The following is a 20366-nucleotide window of genomic DNA, read 5'->3' as shown; positions in this document are numbered from 1 at the left end:
ATAGCACCATTTTCATAATAGCCAAAAAGTGAAAACAGCGCAAATGCTCATCAGCTGATGAAGGGATAAGCAAACATGGCATCTCCAACCCAGGGAACGAAGTGGTGTGATCCTGAGTGGGGTCTGTGAGGCACAGCAGGCTCGTCCAGCCACGGTGACCACGATGGGTCCGTTGCTGGATGGGACTGGTCGGCAAGTGAACACGCCAAGGCACAGGGCTGTAGCAGAGAAAGAGGTTTCATCGGAGGGTCACTGAAGGAGGACATGGGAGGAAACCCCAAAAGCATCTCCCTGAGGAGTCGGGGGTTTTTAAGGGTTGGGGAGTGGAGACTGGAGTGTGGAGATGGTCAACTGGTCAAAGTGTGCAGGGTGGAGTCATGGGAGAGGGAGATGAAGCTGTATTTTCATGCAGATCACATTCCTCTGTGGGGGTCTTCAAACTGGTTGGTGTCGGCTGTTTTGCTGGAATTCAGGATCTGGAAAACACCTTAAGCAATTCTTAAACAAAAGCCTTATGATTCTCAGGTCAGATATCCTATCTATAGGAACAACGGGGGTGCAAACGGTATCTGGTGCTACTTCACTGTCGGTTACAAGGAAGTGGGTCAAAGTGCAGGCTGATGGATGCTTAATTACAACTATATTTCTGTCCAGAATTATTCTTAACCCTGTGAGGATGGCTTCACCATATCGTGCTCAATCATGGTGCCAAAATACCTGTCCTGGGGCTGGACACCTAGAAGTCCCCTCCAGGCCAAGTGATGGAGTCTGTGAAGCTTGAGAACGTTGCCACTGTCAGCAAGCTGCGGTGCTCATACCATGAGAACAGCCTGGTAAAGGAGCCCGTCAGAAGACCCTCAGGGGACCACCTGGAGCTCTCCCTTGTTCACTGGCCAACAGGCTATTTTTCCTGTTGGATGGGACAGACAACGTGGTACCTAGTGACACCAACTTCATGGACACGTGGGTGGCCACATGAAGGAGCTGCTAGATGAAGGGCTATGAAAGCTTTTGGTATCTCCAACTGCAGCCATACCCAGGAGCTGGTAAAGAAACCTGGCTTAAGACTAGGTGTGGTGTCTCGGCCTGTAATCCCAGCACTTTGGGAGGCCAAGGAGGGAGGATCACTGGAGCCCAGGAACTCGAGGCTGCAGTGAGCTACGATCATGCCACTACACTCCAGACTGAGTGATAGAGTGAGACCCTGTCTCTAAAAATGTATGTATAAGACAGAAAAAAAGAAACCTGGCTTAAAAACAGTGGTTCACCAGAGTGAGTGCCACCTGCACCCACCTCAGCAGAAGTTAATCCAGGGCTGCCAATCCAAAGGCAAGGTGGTGACTGCCTATAGTCCCCTCAGCTCTCGTGACAGGCCTGGGGGATCCCTGCACCAAAGCAATCACAGCCAAGCACAGTAAAAAAATAAATAAATAAACAAATAAAAACGCAGCCCAGGTTCTGATCTGGTTTCCCATGCAGAGGAACTTGGTGGTAATTCCTGTCATTTCGTGGTGACACTGGAACGCGTTGCTGAAAACTGGAGGTCTTTGACTTTCCACTGAGCAGCCTGATGTGACCACTGTAGTCAGCGGCAGCGGGGACGGGAGCGGGACGGGAGGGTCTGCGTCTTGGTGAGCTGTGCCTCCTGCAAGGATTACCCCTTCAACACTGAGCTTTAAAGCTGTAGGTACCTGCTCTTCCCCAAGTGCCTTGCACCTCTTTTTCCTGCTTCAGTTTTTCTAGCAAGTGTAGTATGGCCTGTGTCCCTTAACAGTGGGTCAGCGACCTGCCGACTGACCAGCAAGGGTGTGGTCAGGTTGATGCTGAGTCCAAAGAGCAGTTTGTGTAGATGAGACGTCTCTTCCAGATTTCTCTGCCCTTTTTCTTGTCCAGCTGGGAGAAGTACATCCTGAACACCCTTTTCCAGTCAAAATGAAGCAAAATCTACGGTCCAAGTAGTGCCACCTGGAGCTGCGTTTTGACTGCTGGAACTGTAATCCCTGCGGCCAGTCTCCTTGCCGCAAATAAAAAGTGCTTTTGTGAGCTTAACAAAAAGGAATGAACTCAGGATATATATTACAACGCGGATGAACCTCGAAAGCCTATACTAACGGAAAGAAGCCAGACACGAAAGGCCACATATTGTATGATTGTGTTTATATGAAATGCCCTGAAGAGGCAAATCCACAGACACACAGGAAGAGGAGTGGTTGCCGGAGGATGAGGGTGGGGGAAGGGGAACTGCTACGGGACGTGGGGATTCCTTTTAAGATGATGGAAATGCTTTGTAAGTAGACAGGAGTGATAGTTACACAGCACTGTGAAGATGCTAGAATCCATTGAATTGCACACTTGAAAGGGGTGAATGTTGGCTGGGCACGGTGGCTCACACCTGCAGTCACAACACTTTGGGAGGCTGAGGTGGGAGGATCACTTGAACCCAGGAGTTTGGACCAGCCTGAGCAACACAGCCAGACCCTGTCCTACAAAAAATTTTAAAACTTAGCTGGGCGTGGTGGCATGCACCTGTGGTCCCAGCTACTCAGGAGGCTGAGGCAGGAGGACCCCTTGAGTCCAGGAGGTCGATGCTACAGTGAGCCGTGATCACGCCACCTGCGCTCCAGCCGGGGCAACAGTGAAACCCTGTCTCCAGAAAAAAAGTGGGGAGGGGATGGTGAGTGTTGAGGTATGTGAGTGACTATTATATAAGCTGTTTTTAGCAAATGAGCTAATATTAAAATTTAAATTGTGTGCTGTCACGTGCTACTAAGTCACTCCCCCTCGTTTCTTCACCCTTCGTTCAAGGTGTACCACATACAATGCCATGCATCCGGGTACTTCTAAGCAAATTAGAGAAGGGTCATGTCCTACATTTGGATGAATGTGGAGAGAAAAGAACAGCTAGACAAAGCAAGATACAGAGAGGAGATCAAGAGTCAAGGAAGCAACTGGGCATGGCGGCTCATGCCGGTAATCCCAGCACTTTGGGAGACTGAGGCGGGTGGATCACTTGAGATCAGGAGTTCGAGACCAGCCTGGCCAACCTGGTGAAACCCCGTCTCTACTAAAAATACAGAAATTAGCCAGGCGTGGTGGTGTGTGCCTGTCATCCTGGCCGCTCAGGAGGCTGAGGCAGGAGAATCACTTGAACCTGGGAGGTGGAGGTTGCAGTGAGCTGAGATCACGCCACTGCACTCCAGCCTAGGCGACAGAGAGAGACTCCGTCTCAAAAAAAATAAAAATAAAAATAAAAAATAATTAAGGAAGCAAAAAAGTAGATGAAGAAGTAGCTCGGAGAAGCCTAAGACCTGTGGGCTCCTGGGGTATTTTCAGTAGGGGAGCCAGAGGGAGGGCGGATGGTTTGCCTCCTGTTAGAGGCATACGGACCGCGGGGATATTTGCTGATGCTGGACAGCCCTGGTTTTGGTTCGGATCCATTCCTCTCCCCCACCCGGAACACATACCTTAGGGAAGGCCAGCCCTGCCTTTGGTAGTAGAGGGGCAGCACTGTCTCAGGCCTAAGCCAGGCAGTGATGGTTCCAACAGGGACTTGGCTGATCAAGTCAGAATGAAGTTCAAGACTGTCGTTTCATGTCTAGGGTTAGAAGTATTCTTTCCTGGTAACCTATCTCTGCAAGGGAAAGGCCATGGGCTGCCTCTGCCATCCTGAGGATATGAGGAAATGGGCTGCCTGAAAATGAAGCCAACCCAAAGAAACAGATCCAAGAATTGGATTCTGATGATGGCATCCAGGCCCCTGGATCAAGCTGCATCTGAAGCTATGTCTGCTTTTAGACTCTTCTGTTACATATAAGCCAGTTACTTCCTTTTATGGGTTGAGCTTTCTGTTACTTGGAACAGCAACGATCACATCTATGGTCAGATGATAATTTTGTAAAATACAAAGACTGTGCAAATACACCTCAGTATTTCCCTATTATATCACTTATTTCTTTGTCACAGGTTTATAAAAAGGGGCATAAAACTTCCTGAAAATTCTGCCTACATAACATTTGTGTGAGTTTCATAATTAATAAAAATATACAAAAGTTTCAAAACTAAAGAAACTAAAGAAAAATGTAGTTGACCAAATTAATTTTGAACTATGTTTGCCCTAAATATTTTAAAAATAGAAGTCTATGCTTGACCAATGCAGATGAACCTGGCTTAACACCATTCCTGTCAACACCTCCGCTGTCCGCTTTTGGTAAAGGGCCAGGTGTCGTATTGTTTGAGGCTTTAGTGGCCTGCAAGTCAAAGTGGGCCAAACCTCATGTTGCTCTTAACTGGTAATCTGCCCAAACTGCATGATTCCACGGTATCCATGTGTCACCCCCGAGGTGCCTTCCCACTGGAGAAATTCGCTCAGAAGCTCTTCATTGAAGGTGCTAAGTGACAGGTGTTTCTGTATCTGAAGTGGAAATTATAGCAGTTGCTGAAAATGTCACAATCACTGATTGGGTATCCGAGAGACACACCCAAAATAAAATGTTTGAAACATGCTGCAAAGAAAAGGATAAGCAAAAATCTACCAGGCAAAAGAAAATGAGGAAAAGGCTAGAATCTAGTTCTATATAAACCAGAACAGCCACTGCAACTTAAACCCGAATTTCTGTTCTCAACAGCATTTTTGTCAGGAAAAAAAAATACAAATAATAAATAAATAAATAAATCAGAGTTTCTGAAAGAAGGAAAACCGCCTCCATATTCTTGAGAAGGAAACTGGTTAAATAAAATATGGCACATTCGTGCAATAGAATATTATGCAGTCATTGAAATCGATGAGATGGGTATTTATACAACCAGGAACTGAGCGTATGGGACCTGTTGCTTCGTGAGAAAAGTGTGGTGTGTAGAGAAGCATGAAGGGCACATAAGGACACCACCTACCTGTTCACACAAGGACTCCCTGGATTCGGTGTGCTCAGGAGGGAGGCGTCCGAGTGGTTGTGGGACACATTTATACAGAAAAATTAGTTTTTACTCTGTGTGCCTTTATACCTTTTGAGTTTTGTACCACGTACGTTTTACTCATTCAAAAAAATAAAGTAAGTTTCTTTTTTTACATCTTTTAGATTATGGTCATCCATCTTATTTTAACTAAATGGCCAACAGCCTGTATCTGATGCCCCAGCATATCCACTGGGTTCACGTCCTTACTCTTTTATTTATTTATTTATTTATTTGTTTGAGACAGGGTCTCGCTCTGTCGCCCAGGCTGGAGTGCAGTGGCGCGATCTCGGCGAGTCTCCTCAAGCCAGAGTTTTGTTTGTTTGTGTTAAGACACAGCTCAGATGTCACCTCCTACTTTCTAGACTCCTGAAGCCAGAGTTTTGTTTGTTTGTTTGTTTGTTTGAAGAGGCAAGGTCTCACTCCATTGCCCAGGCTGGAGTGCAGTGACTCAGTCAAGGCTCACTGCAGCCTCTAACTCTTGGGCTTAAGCGATCCTCACACGTAGCCTGCACTTCAGCTCCCAGGTAGTTGGGATATAGGTGTGAGTAACCACACCTGGCTAATTTTTTTTTTTTTTTTTTTTTTTGATACAGATAGGATCTTGAGGTCAGGCATAGTGGCTCACGTCTATAATCCTAGCACTTTCGGAGGTTGAGGCAGGTGGATCACTTGAGGCCAGGAGTTCAAGGCCAGCCTGGCCAACATGGTGAAATCCCGTCTCTACTAAAAATACAAAAACACTAGTCAGGCATGGTGATGATGCCTGTAATCCCAGCTACTCAGGACGCTGAGGCAAGAGAATCGCTTGAACCTGGCAGGCAGAGGCTGCAGTGAATCGAGATCACGCCACTGCACTCCAGCCTACGCGACAGAGTGAGACCCTGTCTCAAAAAAAAAAAAAAAAAAAAAAAGAGAGAGAGATAGGGTCTCACTGGGCTGCCCAGGCTGGTCTCAAACTCCTGGCCTCAAAGAACCCTCCAGACTCAGCCTCCCAAAGCACTGGAATTACAAGTGTGAGCCACAGCACCAGGCCCAGGGTGGTCGTTTTGTTTTCTGTGCTCTGTGCCCATCAGCAGTGCTTTGTCCATCACTCTGCCCTGGTGGTGGCCACTGGTGTGTGATTTGCCTGTTCACACGCCCACCTCCCTCACCAGCCAGCCAGCCCCATGAGGGCAGGCACTGTGCATGATGGTCCTTTGAGCCCTGCTATATAGTTTGGTGTGCCGTGCTCAAGGAAGGCACTTACTGATGAATAAATACATGAATGACAGTGGTTGAAAGAATGAGTGAGTCCTGCATGTCAGAGGTGGCAAACGGAGCTGAGTTGAGAAACTATTAATCTACTGTCACCAGGTTCCCTGAACTTCACTTCTCCACTGAAAAGTGCACCTTTCCAGAAGGGACAGCCATTCCTGAGGATCCAGGAAGAAACACTCTTCCCTCCCCATTGCTAAAGAGTGGGCAATAATTTTTTTTAAAATAAATAACTTAAAGCCAGGCAGGGTGGCTCACGCCTGTAATCCCAGCACTTTGGGAGGCCGAAGCAGGCAGATCGCTTGAACTCAGGAGTTTGAGACCAGTCTGGGCAACATGGTGAAACCCCGTCTCTATAAAAAAATACAAAAATTAGCCAGGCGTAATGGCGTGCCTATAGTCCTAGCTACTCGGGAGGCTGAGGCAGGAGAACTGCTTGAACTGGGGAGGTTGAGGCTGCATGAGCCGAGATCGTGCCACTGCACTCCAGCCTGGATGACAGAGCAAGGCCCTGTCTCAAAATAAATAAATGAATACATAATAAAATAAATAATTTAAATCCCGACTGGGTGCGGTGGCTCACGCCTGTAATCCCAGCACTTTGGGAGGCTGAGGTGGGCAGATCATGAGGTCACGAGATCGAGACCATCCTGGCCAACATGGCAGAACCCCGTCTCTACTAAAAATACAAAAATTAGCTGGGCATGGTGGCACGTGCCTGTAGTCCCAGCTACTTGGGAGGCTGAGGCAGGAGAATCGCTTAAACCCAGGAGGCGGAGGCTGCAGTGAGCCAAGATCATGCCACTGCCCTCCAGCTTAAGCAACAGAGCAAGACTCTGTCTCAAAAAAATAAGTAAAATAATAATAATAATAATAATTTAAATCCCTTATTAATAGCATCTCCCTTTTCACTTTTAAGAAATAAAAAATCTGCCATATTTCACCAAACGAACAGGCAGGCTGTTCACGCATGGGTGAATTTCCTCTTGAGTGAGTCCTCAGCCCGACATGAAGACTGCCAGGAACTGGCTGCTGGCCAACCGCTTGGCTTTGCATGGTGGTGTCCCCAGGGATGTCGTACATGACGGAATCTAGGGACAACTTAGGAAGACAATTTTTTTTTTTTTTAGATGGAGTCTCACTCTGTCACCCAGGCTGGAGTGCAGTGGCGTGACCTCAGCTCATTGCAACCTCTGCCTCCCGGGTTCAACAATCCTCCTGCCTCAGCCTGCCAAGCAGCTGGGATTACAGGTGCCCAGCACCAAACCCGGCTTTTTTGTATTTTTTAGTAGAGACAGGGTTTCACCATATTGGCCAGGCTGGTCTTGAACTCCTGACCCTGTGATCCGCCTGCCTTGGCCTCCCAAAGTGCTAGGATTACTGGCGCGAGCCACCACGCCCGGCCCAGTCAGACAATTTTAAAAAAAGAATCCCAACCATTGAGGCCTAAGCTACCAGTAAGGGACTTGGTGGCAGACCCCAAGCAATGGCGTGATAGAAACAGCATCGTCCTTTTGGATCCTTTTTTTTTTTTTTGAGCCAGAGTCTTGCTCTGTTGCTGAGGTTGGAGTGCAGCGGCGCGATCTCGGCTCACTGCAAGCTCCGCCTCCCGGGTTCGCACCATTCTCCTGCCTCAGCCTCCCGAGTAGCTGGGACTACAGGCGCCACCACCACGCCTGGCTAATTTTTGGTATTTTTAGTAGAGACAGGGTTTCACCGTGTTAGCCAGGATGGTCTCAATCTCCTGACCTCGTGATCCTCCCGCCTTGGCCTCCCAAAGTGCTGGGATTACAGGTGTGAGCCACCGCGCCAGGCCTTGGATACTTTTAAAATGAATTGCTTCCTTTTCCTTTTCGCTTCTGTGAATAATAAAATGTAACAGAACAAAATCAACTCTCTTTTATTTCCAGACTAGACATCACGGTGTACCAATGGCTGTCCCAGCAGTGACAAACACCAGCCTTGGACCGGGAGTCAGGCAGGTCTGAGTATACCAATGGCTGTCCCCGCAGTGACAAACGCCAGCCTTGGACTGGAAGTCAGGCAGGTCTGAGTGTACCAATGGCTGTCCCAGCAGTGACAAACGCCAGCCTTGGACCCAGAGTCAGGCCGGTCTGAGTGTACCAATGGCTGTCCCCACAGTGACAAACACCAACCTTGGACCGGGAGTCAGGCAGGTCTGAGATGGGAGCCCCACGTCATCACTTGCTGGCACCATGCCCTTAATCTCTGAGTGTGTCAGCTTTTCTAACTCAACTGGGGACAAGAGCCGTCACTGTGAGGTTCTTGTTCTTGTGGGGATTAAATGAGATAATGGGAGTAAAGTGTGAGTGTGGTGTTTGGCACATGATAGATGCTTACTGACTGTTAGGTGTTACATTATTATTGTTATTACTCTAATATATTTCCAGCATTCACTCTTGTTCTCATATTTGAACATGTTAATGTTCATGTTGTATGATCATATTAATTTTAGATTAGAAATTACCATATTTTCTATAGCCAGCTCCTCCTTCTACTGCATTTTTTCCCAGGAGCTGCTGTTTCAGGCAATAGCCATGTCTTCAACTTTTCTGTTTCCCACAGTACTTAGCACAGTGCAGAACAAACAGTAGACCTGATAAAATGCTGCTGAATTGAATAATGAGAAGACAACAGAGTAACGTGACGATATCATCTGTACTCTAGACATGGCCTGTGGTCAGCAGCCTCCACTAATTAAGATCCCTGAAAGCAACTCTTAGATAAATTTTTAATAGATTTTCTTAGAATCTTTATAAAGGAGTACCTGGAAACCTCATAAAACTGGCATTTTAATCATGTCTTATTTGGCTGACTCACCTAAAAGACACTGTGATAAGCTCTTAAGGGGGAAAAACTTTATAGAAAAAAATAATCTTGGAACCACAGCAGAATAAGCAAACATATTCTTTAAGGACCAAGGTAAGGTGTATCCTGTTTTTTAAAAATATAAGATATTATTAAAAGAATCACACTCAAAATAGTATGAGGGGCTGGGTGCAGTGGCTGACGCCTGTAATCCCAACACTTTGGGAGGCCAAGGCAGGCGGATCACTTGAGGTCAGGAGTTCGAGACCAACCTGGCCAACATGGTGAAACCACTGTCTCTACTAAAATTACAAAAATTAGCTGGGCGTGGTGGCAGGCACCTGTAATCCCAGCTACTTGGGAGGCTGAGGCAGAAGAATTGCTTGAACCCAGGAGGCGGAGGCTGCAGTGAGCCAAGACCGTGCCACCGCACTCCAGCCTGGGCAATAGAGAGAGACTCTATCTCAAAAAAAAAAAAAAAAAAAAAAAAGTATGAAGGAAGAATGGGAGTCACTATTTGAGGGGTATGGAGTTTCCATTTGGAATGAGAAAGTTCTAGAGATGGATCAGGGTGATGGCTGCACGACAATGTGAATTGACTTAATCCTGCTCGACTATATGCATAGAAGTGGTTAAAATGGTAAATTTGATGTTACGTATATTCCACCACAGTTAAATAAAAGTGTAAAGAAGTTTAAAAGTCACCTGCTTTCACACATCTCTGTAAGCATATGAACACACATATATAGTAAAATTTTCAATAACCTTTTCTCAATCAGCTGTATATTTCTTTTTTAAGCTCCAATAATCTTAAAGGTAACCTTAAATGAAATAAGTAAAGGAATAAGGATCATCCATGAAAAACAAATAATAAGGCCAGGCGCGGTAGCTCATGCCTGTAACCCCAGCACTTTGGGAGGCCAAGGCAGGTGGATTACCTGAGGTCGGCAGTTCAAGACCAGCCTGACCAACATGAAGAGACCCCCAAAAATATAAAATTAGCTGGGTGTGGCGGCACATGCCTGTAATCCCAGCCACTCAGGAGGCTGAGGCAGGAGAATCGCTTGAACCTGGGAGGCGGAGGTTGTGGTGAACAGAAATTGCATCATTGCACTCCAGCCTGGGAAACAAGAGCGAAACTCCATCTAAAAAACAAACAAACAGGCCGGGCGCGGTGGCTCAAGCCTGTAATCCCAGCACTTTGGGAGGCCGAGACGGACGGATCATGAGGTCAGGAGATCGAGACCATCCTGGCTAACACGGTAAAACCCCGTCTCTACTAAAAAATACAAAAGAAAACTAGCCGGGCGAGGTGGCGGACACCTGTAGTCCCAGCTACTCAGGAGACTGAGGCAGGAGAATGGCGTAAACCCAGGAGGCGGAGTTTGCAGTGAGCTGAGATCCGGCCACTGCACTCCAGCCCGGGCAACAGAGCAAGACTCCGTCTCAAAACAAAACAAAACAAAAAACAAACAAATAAATATCCAGATTATCTTTTTTTCTGAGACAGGATCTTGCTGTGTCACCCAGGCTGGAGTGCAGTGGCTCAAACACTGCCCACTACAGCTTTGACCTCCTAGGCTCAAGCAATCCTCTGGCCTCAGCCTGCAGAGTAGCTGGGACCACAGGTGCGTGTCACACCCAGCTAATTTTATTTTAATTTTTATAGACACGGAGTCTCACTACATTTCCCAGGCTGGTCTTGAACTCCTAGGCTCAAGTCATCCTCCAGCCTCAGCCTCCCAAAGTGCAGGGATTACAGGCATGAGCTACTGTGCCCCGCCCCAGTTTTCTGATGTTGGCCATAGGACAGCAGGGCTTTCCAAAAGTCCCCTTACCCTGGACCCCTTAAACTTTAGGTGGGTTCAGGTGCCAAGAGGCATGATGTTGTTTACACAGGAAATGTCAAGGTCAGAGGGAACAGGCTGCCTTTGATGAAAGCGAAGAGAAGACAGACAAAGAAAGGAGGCCCTGGGAATACGTTCAAGACGAAACAAAGAAGACAAAAGCCATAAATATGAGTCAGACATTCACCACACCTTCATTAGTCTATTCATTTTTGCACCAACTGCACTGTCAACGAAGTGCTCTTTACTCTGTGCAGTCAATATTTTGCAAATGACTTTGGAAGATTTGGCCGGGTTGAGGGGAGAAGCAGCCATACTTTCCTTCTACAACCAGACGCTTTGTCCTGTGGTCAGCAGGTGGGCAGAGGCTGGGGGTGCAGCTGTCCCTGCAGGTCACCGGGTATCAGACCCACCCACATGCATTTTGTGGTCTCGACTCAGTGCACGCGAGTTCAGACCTGGGTGAAGAAAGGAGGAGGAGGTCTGGCTCCCGGCTGCCTTTAAAGGTGTCTTTGCTGCTCTTTCTCATTATTCCCTAGTGCCAAAAAGTAAATTATGAAGTTAATGTTTAGCAGCAAAGCATGCGCGGTTTTTGGTCTTTGCTTTTCTGGTATAAATTTATGAGCAGGTTCAGGATTCTGATTGTGAAACCAGGTTTTCATAAGCATGCACATGTAGTTTTTTTATTTTAAAAAAAATTATTTTTTCTTAGCACTCTGTGAGCTGGTATACTATAGCTGACATAGGTAGAAGTTTCTTCCCAAAAAGGAGCTTTCTTTCCTCCCATTTTAGAGTGTCTAAGTCCACACTATAACCGCACTCAAACCCAGCAAACCGCTCTGGCTGCTGGTGTCAATGCAAAACCCTGTCAGGAACAAAGGGTGAGGAGGCCACTCACTTTTCCTCTTAATGCCTTCTGTGGCCACAGAGCCACTGACCGCTGTGACTCACGCATGCCCTACAAACATGTCCCAAACTGCAGAGCCTGAAGAGCTTTCACAGAACTTTTGTTGGTATGTTTTTGCCCTCCATACACAAACTGGAAGACACGATAGGCTCCTCCGTGATCTGGGCAAAGGCCCTGCTCTGGCCCTCAGCGGGGCGCTGGCTGGCTGGCCGGCCATCTGTCTGTGGTCCACTAGAGTTAATATTCTTATTTCTTTCCTGCCCAGCAGAATATGCCCAGAAAAGTCAAAACTGGGTCCTGTCTTATTTAAGAAGTCTCACTGCTCAGTATTTGTGTGCATGGTATTGAAACAAAGTCAATATTCACTCAACTTAATTATTTGTTTTGTTTTGTTTTGTTTCTTGAGAAGGAACCTCATTCTGTCGCCCAGGCTGGAGTGCAGTGGCGTGATCTCGGCTCACAGCAACCTCCACCTCCTGGGTTTAAGCGATTCTCCTGCCTCAGCCCTCTGAGTAGCTGGGACTACAAGCGTGCACCACCACGCCTGGCCAATTTTTTGTATTTTTAATAGAGATGAGGTTTCACCATGTTGGCCAGGCTGGTCTCAAACTCCTGACCTCAAGTGATCCGCCTGCCTCAGCCTCCCAAAGTGCTGGGATTACAAGCGTGAGCCACTGTGCCCGGCAGAATTCAACATGATGCTGTTTTAAGTTAATGGAGGCCTTACCTGAGTTACACAATTGGCCAAGCATTGAAGATTAAAATGGGAGGGACTTATGGTTTAAAAGGGAAGTCAGATGAATAAATACACTACAAGATAACACATGTTTAATAAAGGCATCCACATAAAAAACTACCATAGGCTATGGGAAGACAGAGCAGACAGCACATGTATTTAGGTGGGAAGGCGCAAGGACAGGCCACCGCCGAGCTGAGGCAGGAAGTCTGAGGTAGTTCAGCCCCGTGGTTAGTGCCTCACACAGGCTTTGGAGCAGAGATCCGGGTCTCCCAACATGGCCCTGCCACTTGCTAGCTTTGTGCCAGAGGCATTTAGTTAACCTCTCTGAGCTGTGATTTCCTTACCTGTAGAATGGAGGTGATCATTCTTTTTAGCTAGTCAACTCATATACTATTATAGGGGTTACATTAAATCAACTAACCTACATAAATGACTCTGCAGGTAGCACATGCCCAGTACATGCAGCCAGGATTATCAGTTAACCTAAAAGAGAAGGATGATGTGGAGGAAAGAGCAACGCACACCCAGGCGTGGAGGCGTGAGGGTGCTTGTCTTCTTCAGGAAAGACCTCAGAACCCTTGTCTAAGTGGAGGGAAGCAGTGCAGGGGAGGAGGCCAGAAAGGCCAGCTGTGGGCAGTGAGGATCTCTGGGGATTATTAAGCAGGAGGGTAATGAGGCAGATACTGCCCCTGTCCTTCCATCTGTGCCCCTCTCTAGCCCCTTGAGCCTTTCCATTGTAATAGCTGGCTTGACTTCTACTGCCTGAGGGTTTCATGAACCCCCTGACTCCAAGCACTGCAGGAGGAGAATGAACTGCTACAGACACCTCTCATTGCCCGATGAGAGTTGGAGTATAAATAACCCAGCTCTCTCGCCCCTCAGGCGGGACACGTCCGAGGCACATATTCTACAGACTCCTAGAGGTGCCCAGCAAGATTGAGCTCCAGTTACCTGCAGTGGTAAGTGGCTTGACAACACACCCTTTACTGGCTGGCTTCCCTCTCCTATCTTCCTTCCCTACTCACATACTGTTGTTTCCTCCCAAATACGTCATCTACACCAGAATCCTCGTTTCAGGGTCTGCTTTCGACAAAACCCATACGGAGGTATAAGCCATGACCGTATCTATTTAGAAAAATACTTCTACAAGCAGAGGAATAATGGATCGGACTGGGTAGAGTCTAGAGGCAGAGTTAGGAGACTATGGCAATTGTCAAGGAAGGAGGGGATGAGGGCTGGAATCATCTTGTATTATAGGAGTAGAGTGGAAGGAGGGACCCCAGAGACACTGAGGCAAGTCCTAGTGACTGATGCCTGTGGTCTAGGTTGGACAGAAAAGATAGTCGAGAGGAGGAGGAACAGATTTTGCCGCATATGAGAGACCAGCAGAACATTCAGCTGGAGAAGGTCTCAGTGAAAGGCTGGATCAAAGGTGTGGATCTGGGAGTTCTGGCAAGTGTCGCTGGGGTCATGGGGATGAATGAGGCCACTGAGAGAGATGAAAGAAGTTGAGCTGAAGCTAGAATCCTGGGAACACTAACAGTTAAGGGTGGGAATAGAAAGAGGCCTCAGTAAGACATAGAAGCAATAGTCAAAGAGAAAAGCAATAACCTGGAAAGAATGCGTCTTTTCATCCAAGGAAGAATTTCAGCAAGGAAGAGTCACCAGCAAGCATTAAATGTTGCAGTGAATTCAAAAAACGTGAAGAACTGGACACAGGCTGCTGGGATTGGCAATGGGCATGTCACTGAGGACCTCAGCAGTCCCAGGTAGTGATGGAAACAGAAGTGAGACTGTAGGAGGCCGGGAATGGAAGGGAGGGGCAGACGAGCTCAGGGCAAGGGGAACATTTCTTCAGAATGCTTGGCGGTGGAGGGAGGGAAAGAGAGACTGTGGGTGACGGGTGGGTGACAGGGAGAGAAGTCTAAAGGAGGGGAAGATGTTCTTTGAAAAGATGGGGTGAACTTGACTAAGACTGTGGTCCGAAAGCGATAAGCACAGGGGTGAAGACAAAGTCCAGGGGACAGCACGGAGGGAATCTCTGGTGGAGGAAGGTCAGTGAGAAGGCAGCCCCGAGTGGGAACAACAGCAGAGGAGGAGTTTGCGTTCAGGAGGACGCGGGGACTTCTGAGAGGGGAGGTGAGGAGGTGAGGATGGATGAAATCACAGGGAAGCTTAGAGATGATGGCTACTGTGCTCGGCACAATTGTGCTTGGAGGGAATCTGGGCTGAGCTGGGGTTGGTAGTGGAGAGTGTCACCAATTAAAGGGTAGCTCTGACAAAGGGGCTGAGCCCGGTGCCTGGGGTGGTGCAGAGAGGGCTCTGAGCACCTGGAAACCGAGCAGGACTGGGAACCAGGAGAGGGCAGCGTGGAGGAGGAGCCCCTGCCAGATACAAGCAGCCCTGGGAGCCCGTGTCAGACAGTAAAGGCAGGAGGTGACCTGCGCCACAGTCCCTGCCCCGTCAGGGCCCCGCAGCGGCACTTCTGCCCCTAGAGCTCTTAGATGCCATCTCCTCTGTGAAAGGGACATTTGGTGGTGTTAGAAGCCAAAGGTTCTATGCTCTCTGCCGAATGAGAGGCAAAGTCCTCCCATCAGAACAGAAGGACCGGGGTGGCGCGGCCTTGCTGAAGAGTTGTAAAGATTAACTTAGTGTTTATTAAGGGAAGTTAGTGTTGGGTGCGGTGTGCAGTCCCACAGTGCCTGGGCCGGCGACCCCACTTGCCTCCTTTCTGCGTTCTGGGTGCAGAGTGTCCATTTCTGCCTCTGTGCTTGGCTCTCACGCCTGCCCACTTGACCTCGCTCCTGCCTCACTGCTCTCAGGACCCGACTCCTTGATGTAGCCATATATGTGGGTGACATCATCAGGAAACCAGAAGTGCAATGTTTCTTTGGAATTGATTATAACTGTTTGGAAACAGTTCTAGTTCCTATGTCATATGAATTCTTTGTTGTTTATTTTTTGTTTTGCTTGTGTTGAGACGGAGTTTCACTCTTGTCGCCCAGGCTGGAGTGCAGTGACTCAATCTCGGCTCACCGCAACCTCCACCTCCCGGGTTCAAGCGATTCTCCTGCCTCAGCCTCCTGAGTAGCTGGGATTACAGGTGCATGCCACCACACCTAATTTTTGTATTTTTGGTAGAGACGGGGTTTTGCCATGTTGGCCAGGCTGGTCTCAAACACCTCAGGTGATCCGCCAGCCTCAGCCTCCCCAAGTGCTGAGATTACAGGTGTGAACCACCACACCTGGCCGCCATATCATATGAATTCTTAATTCCTAGATAAAGAAAATCTTGAAATTATCTGGTTAATCCTGGTTATTCCTGTAGAAATTTTTCCCAACTTTCTACCTAGCTTCCAAATCCAAATTTATTGGTAACCAATTCATATTGATGAATGACAAGACTTAAAATGGAAGAAACATAGATAAAACAAGGTGCAAGTTTGAGTTGTGTGAATATTTTTCTTATTTTAAAATATACATTATTTTAAATATACAATTTAAATATATTAAATATTGAAATATATTTAAATGGTTGTAAATAGTTATTTAACATAGTTAGGGAAGAGTTATATTCAGAATTATTATGGAATTCATGGTGTACTGTCATCATTTATCTACATAATTCTTCTAAATCATCTTTTTCCTTATAACCCTATGATATTTGAAACCTATTTTATCAGTCTGCAATAGCTTCATTAAATCAAGTCCAAACACTTCACTTCCACCCAGAGAGATTCACTGTGACAGAAATAGCAGTGTAACTGCTAATGCAAACACTGTAAATCACCAGAAACTAATAAGGTAAGAAGAATGTTACCAAGTGTGGTTTGGCTAGCACACAAGCCAAAGGGAGGCTTAGACATCTCATAAGGGACACAGGCAATTTTAAGGTCCACCTGTGACACACACACACTTATGAAGGTAAAAAGCATGTTTCTGTTTGTTTTCCAGAGACAGGGTCTTGCTCTGTTGTCCAGGCTGGAGTGCAATACTGTAGCCTCAAACTCCTGGGCTCAAGTGATCCTCCTGCCTCGGCCTCCTCAGTAGCTGGGACTACAGGCATGTGCCACCATACCCAGCTAATTTTTTTTTTTTTTTTTTTTTTGAGACGGAGTCTCGCTGTGTCGCCCAGGCTGGAGTGCAGTGGCGCGATCTCGGCTCACTGCAAGCTCCGCCTCCCGGGTTCACGCCATTCTCCTGCCTCAGCCTCCGAGTAGCTGGGACTACAGGCGCCCGCCACCTCGCCTGGCTAGTTTTTTGTATTTTTAATAGAGACGGGGTTTCACCATGTTAGCCAGGATGGTCTCGATCTCCTGACCTCGTGATCCACCCGCCTCGGCCTCCCAAAGTGCTGGGATTACAGTAATTTTTTTTTTAAATTTTTGTAGAGATGGGGGTCTCACTTTGTTGCCCAGGCATCTCTCAAACTCCTGGCCTCAAGTGAACTTCCTGCCTTGGCCTCCCAAGGCATTTTGAGCATCCAGCCATAAATGCATGTTTTCAAGAGAAATCAAGAAATATTTTGCTTGAAAAATTACAGAAAAGCAGCAAACTGCTGTGCCTTTTCTGAGCAAACAGTATTTGAAAGAAGCCAAATAGTTGATGGCAGAATATTATCTTGGGTTTTTGGGTTTTTTTGCTTTTTGAGACAAGGTTTTGCTCTGTGGCCCAGGCTAGAGCACAGTGGTGTGATCATGGCTCACTGCAAACTCCACGTCCCGGGCTCAGGTTATACGCCCTGAGCCCCCTGAGGAGCTGGGACTACAGGCACACACCACCATGCCTGGCTAATTTTTCTGTTTTTAGTAGAGATGGGCTTTCTCCATGTTGCCCAGGCTGGTCTTCAAAAAATTATCTTTAATAGAGGAATTCCATTGCATAAATGAAGAAGGAATGATAGAATCGTTTAAAAAAAAATCACCATTTTGCAACTCCTACTAAATAATGTTAATGGCAACCATTAGGTGACAGGTTGATGGAGAGCTTCATACAGCCTAGATCAGGCTGACAGCTACTGAGTCTGAGGAGTGACAAAAAGAGACAATCCAGACATTATGTTACCTCCTGAAGGAAGGCAATAAAAATTCACCACTTCCAATGAAGTTGACTTGCAAAAAAAGAAAAAAAACAAAACTGACTTTGACATTGATCGAGCCGCTAGATATAAAAACTGGTGGGAAATACAGGGAATAGAGGGACGTGTTAAACACAACCACAGAAATGCAATCAGACAAGTCCAACATGTGGACAATTCTACAGGACCAACGACCAGGCTCTTCAACAAATGAAAGACAAGGACAAAAGGGGAGGAGAATGTTAAAGATTTAAAGACACATCAACCAAATGCAACAAGAGGACCTTGTTTGGATCCTGACTGGAATAAACCAATGATAAAAGCATATTTATGAGACAAAAGCGGAAATTTGAAAATACTGCATATCAGATATTACAGAATTATTGTTAGCTTTTTAAGATATGATCACGGTTTAATGGTTGTGTGGGAAAAGGGGAAGGAGGTCCTTATCTCTACCTTACCTGGTAAAGATAACATCAAAGCATTTACAGATGAAATGATGTGATGTCTAGAATTTGTTTTGAAATAACCAGCAGGGCTGAGGATGGAGGTGAGGGAAACTGTTGAGGGAGAAGAGGTGAAGCAAGATTGGCCATATGTTAATGGCAATGCCTAATAAATACATGGGGGTCCATTTATCCTGTTGTTTTTTTTTTTTTCTGTGACGGAGTCTCGCTCTGTCCCAGAGGCCGGAGTGCAGTGGCACAATCTCCGCTCACTGGAACCTCCACCTCCCAGGTTCAAGTGATCCTCCTGCCTCAGCCGCCTGAGTAGCTGGGATTACGGCACGCACCCCCACACCCGGCTGATCTCTGTCTTTTTAGTAGAGAGGAGGTTTTGTCATGTCAGTCAGGCTGTTCTCAAACTCCTAACCTCAGGTGATCCGCCCACCTGGGCCTCCCAAGGTGCTGGGATGACAGGCCTGAGCCACCGCACCCGGCCCATTTATCCTATTCTTACGGATTAACATTTCTGAATAGAAAGTCCCTTTTTAACCACCTACGCTGGTGATCAGTGTCTTGCAAAAGCAGCTGCACAATAACTTAGGTTTGGTTGTGCCCCATCCACAGGCTCTTCTCCTATATCCCACATCCCCACCACAGTGAGTACCTCTTCTTATTTCCACTGTCCCAGAAAAGAAAGTTTGAACCAACCAGTCATTGTCTCTGGCTCTGGGTATTCAGTCTGCAACTTCCCCGCCTCTTTTTACTCTGTCGTATCCCTAAGCCCACTCTCCCTTCTTAGGATCATGTTTACAGATTTTAGACCGAGAATGGGCCTTCTTCTGTCATCACCTTCTGCCCGGTTTCCAGCCATAGCCCACTCCACAAGCTGCCACTCTTCCTCTCCGCACCTTTTCTTTAGTGGATCCAGCTCCAGGCAATAGGAAGCTCTGAGTCAAGCAGTGCTTCCCAGACCTCCTTCCTCTGGTCCCCCATCCTGACCACAGAGGACCACCTCTGATCCTCCTGAGCCTCACAGGGTGGAGGACTGAAATAAACAACGCTTGGCCTCTCTGGCTGCTTACTTGCTCCTTCCCGTATGAGGAAGACATCTGATTGGATGTGTGAAGCTTTGCTTTTATCACATTTTATCACTTTTTGAAAGTCTGTAATGGGCCTGCCTCCTGCTCTGTTTGTATGTTTTTTGTTCTACCAACAAATGGGAATTAAAGGCAAATCTATAAGTACTCCTGCCACTGGGATTTAAAGTGGCCAGGTGCAGTGGCTCATGCCTGTAATCCCAGCACTTTGGGAGGCCAAGGTGGCTGGATCACCTGAGGTCAGGAGTTTGAGACCCGCCTGGCCATGATGGCGAAACCCCATCTCTACTAAAAATACAAAAACTAGCCAGGAGTGGTGGTGCATGCCTGGAGTCCCAGCTACTCGGGAGGCTGAGGCAGGAGCATCGCTTGAACCTGGGAGGTGCAGGCTGCAGTGAGCTGAGATCACATCACTCCACTCCAGCCTGGGCGACAGAATGAGACTCCATCTCAAAAATCAATCAATCAATCAATCAAATAAAGTTACTAATGACATTGATTATTACAATGGATTCCAAGGTTCTATATACATTGTTTTCCCCACAGATGAATCCTGTCTTGATTTGAGAAATAGTAGGACCACAGTTTGGCCTCAGGCTCCGGACGCATTCTCCGATCCAGCTTGTAGAATCAGGAGGTATTAGGCTGCTCATAAAGTATCCCAGAGATTTCTGTGGTCTCCATTTAACCAGTGAGTTGTGTGTCTGTGCACTATTGTGTAGAAACATGGTGCAAACACAAGTAAATGATCTGTAAATCTCTAACACAAGGCAAACTTTTCCCTCTACTTATTCCCTAATAACACGTCATTAGCAAAGGCCCACTGATGGCCCCGATCTCGTGTCACAAAAGATTGATAATGTCATTGGAAACCAATACGGCACAAGAGGAACCTAAATCATCTTATGCCATATTATCCAGGAGGCTTTTAGAATCCAGCCTGAAGCAGCTCCTACTATTCAAAAATGCGATACTGTGAACATCAATAAGAATAATGACGACCATGGATGGAAATATACCAAATATTCATGACTTTATAATAATACTAAAAAGCAAAAAATACTTGATATAAATATATTAAATTATCACATGTACCCTGAAGGTATGTACATCTATTATGCATCAATTTTAAAAAATAATTTTAAAAACTACTTGGTTGCTGTTAAGGAATATTGAGAAACCAAATCATTATTTTGAAAACTGATAAAGGAAAATAC

At 46.8% G+C, this 20366-nt stretch overlaps 1 protein-coding gene across 1 annotated transcript in view; it reads right to left on the bottom strand.

The window, feature by feature from the left end:
- Window positions 1-1990: 1990 nt before the first annotated feature.
- Window positions 1991-20366, bottom strand: part of EFCAB2 (EF-hand calcium binding domain 2) — a 157616-nt gene continuing 139240 nt past the window's right edge. Inside the window, exon 7 of the mRNA XM_025392106.1 lies at window positions 1991-3225. Coding sequence (XP_025247891.1) covers window positions 3182-3225 — 44 coding nt within the window. The 3' untranslated portion in view covers window positions 1991-3181. The remainder of the gene's footprint in view (window positions 3226-20366) is intronic.

This window comes from Theropithecus gelada, chromosome 1, assembly GCF_003255815.1.
Source record: "Theropithecus gelada isolate Dixy chromosome 1, Tgel_1.0, whole genome shotgun sequence".
Classification (NCBI taxonomy): Eukaryota; Metazoa; Chordata; class Mammalia; order Primates; family Cercopithecidae; genus Theropithecus; species Theropithecus gelada.
Note: the sequence above shows the minus strand (reverse complement) of the source record. Positions and strands in the feature narration are given on the sequence as shown.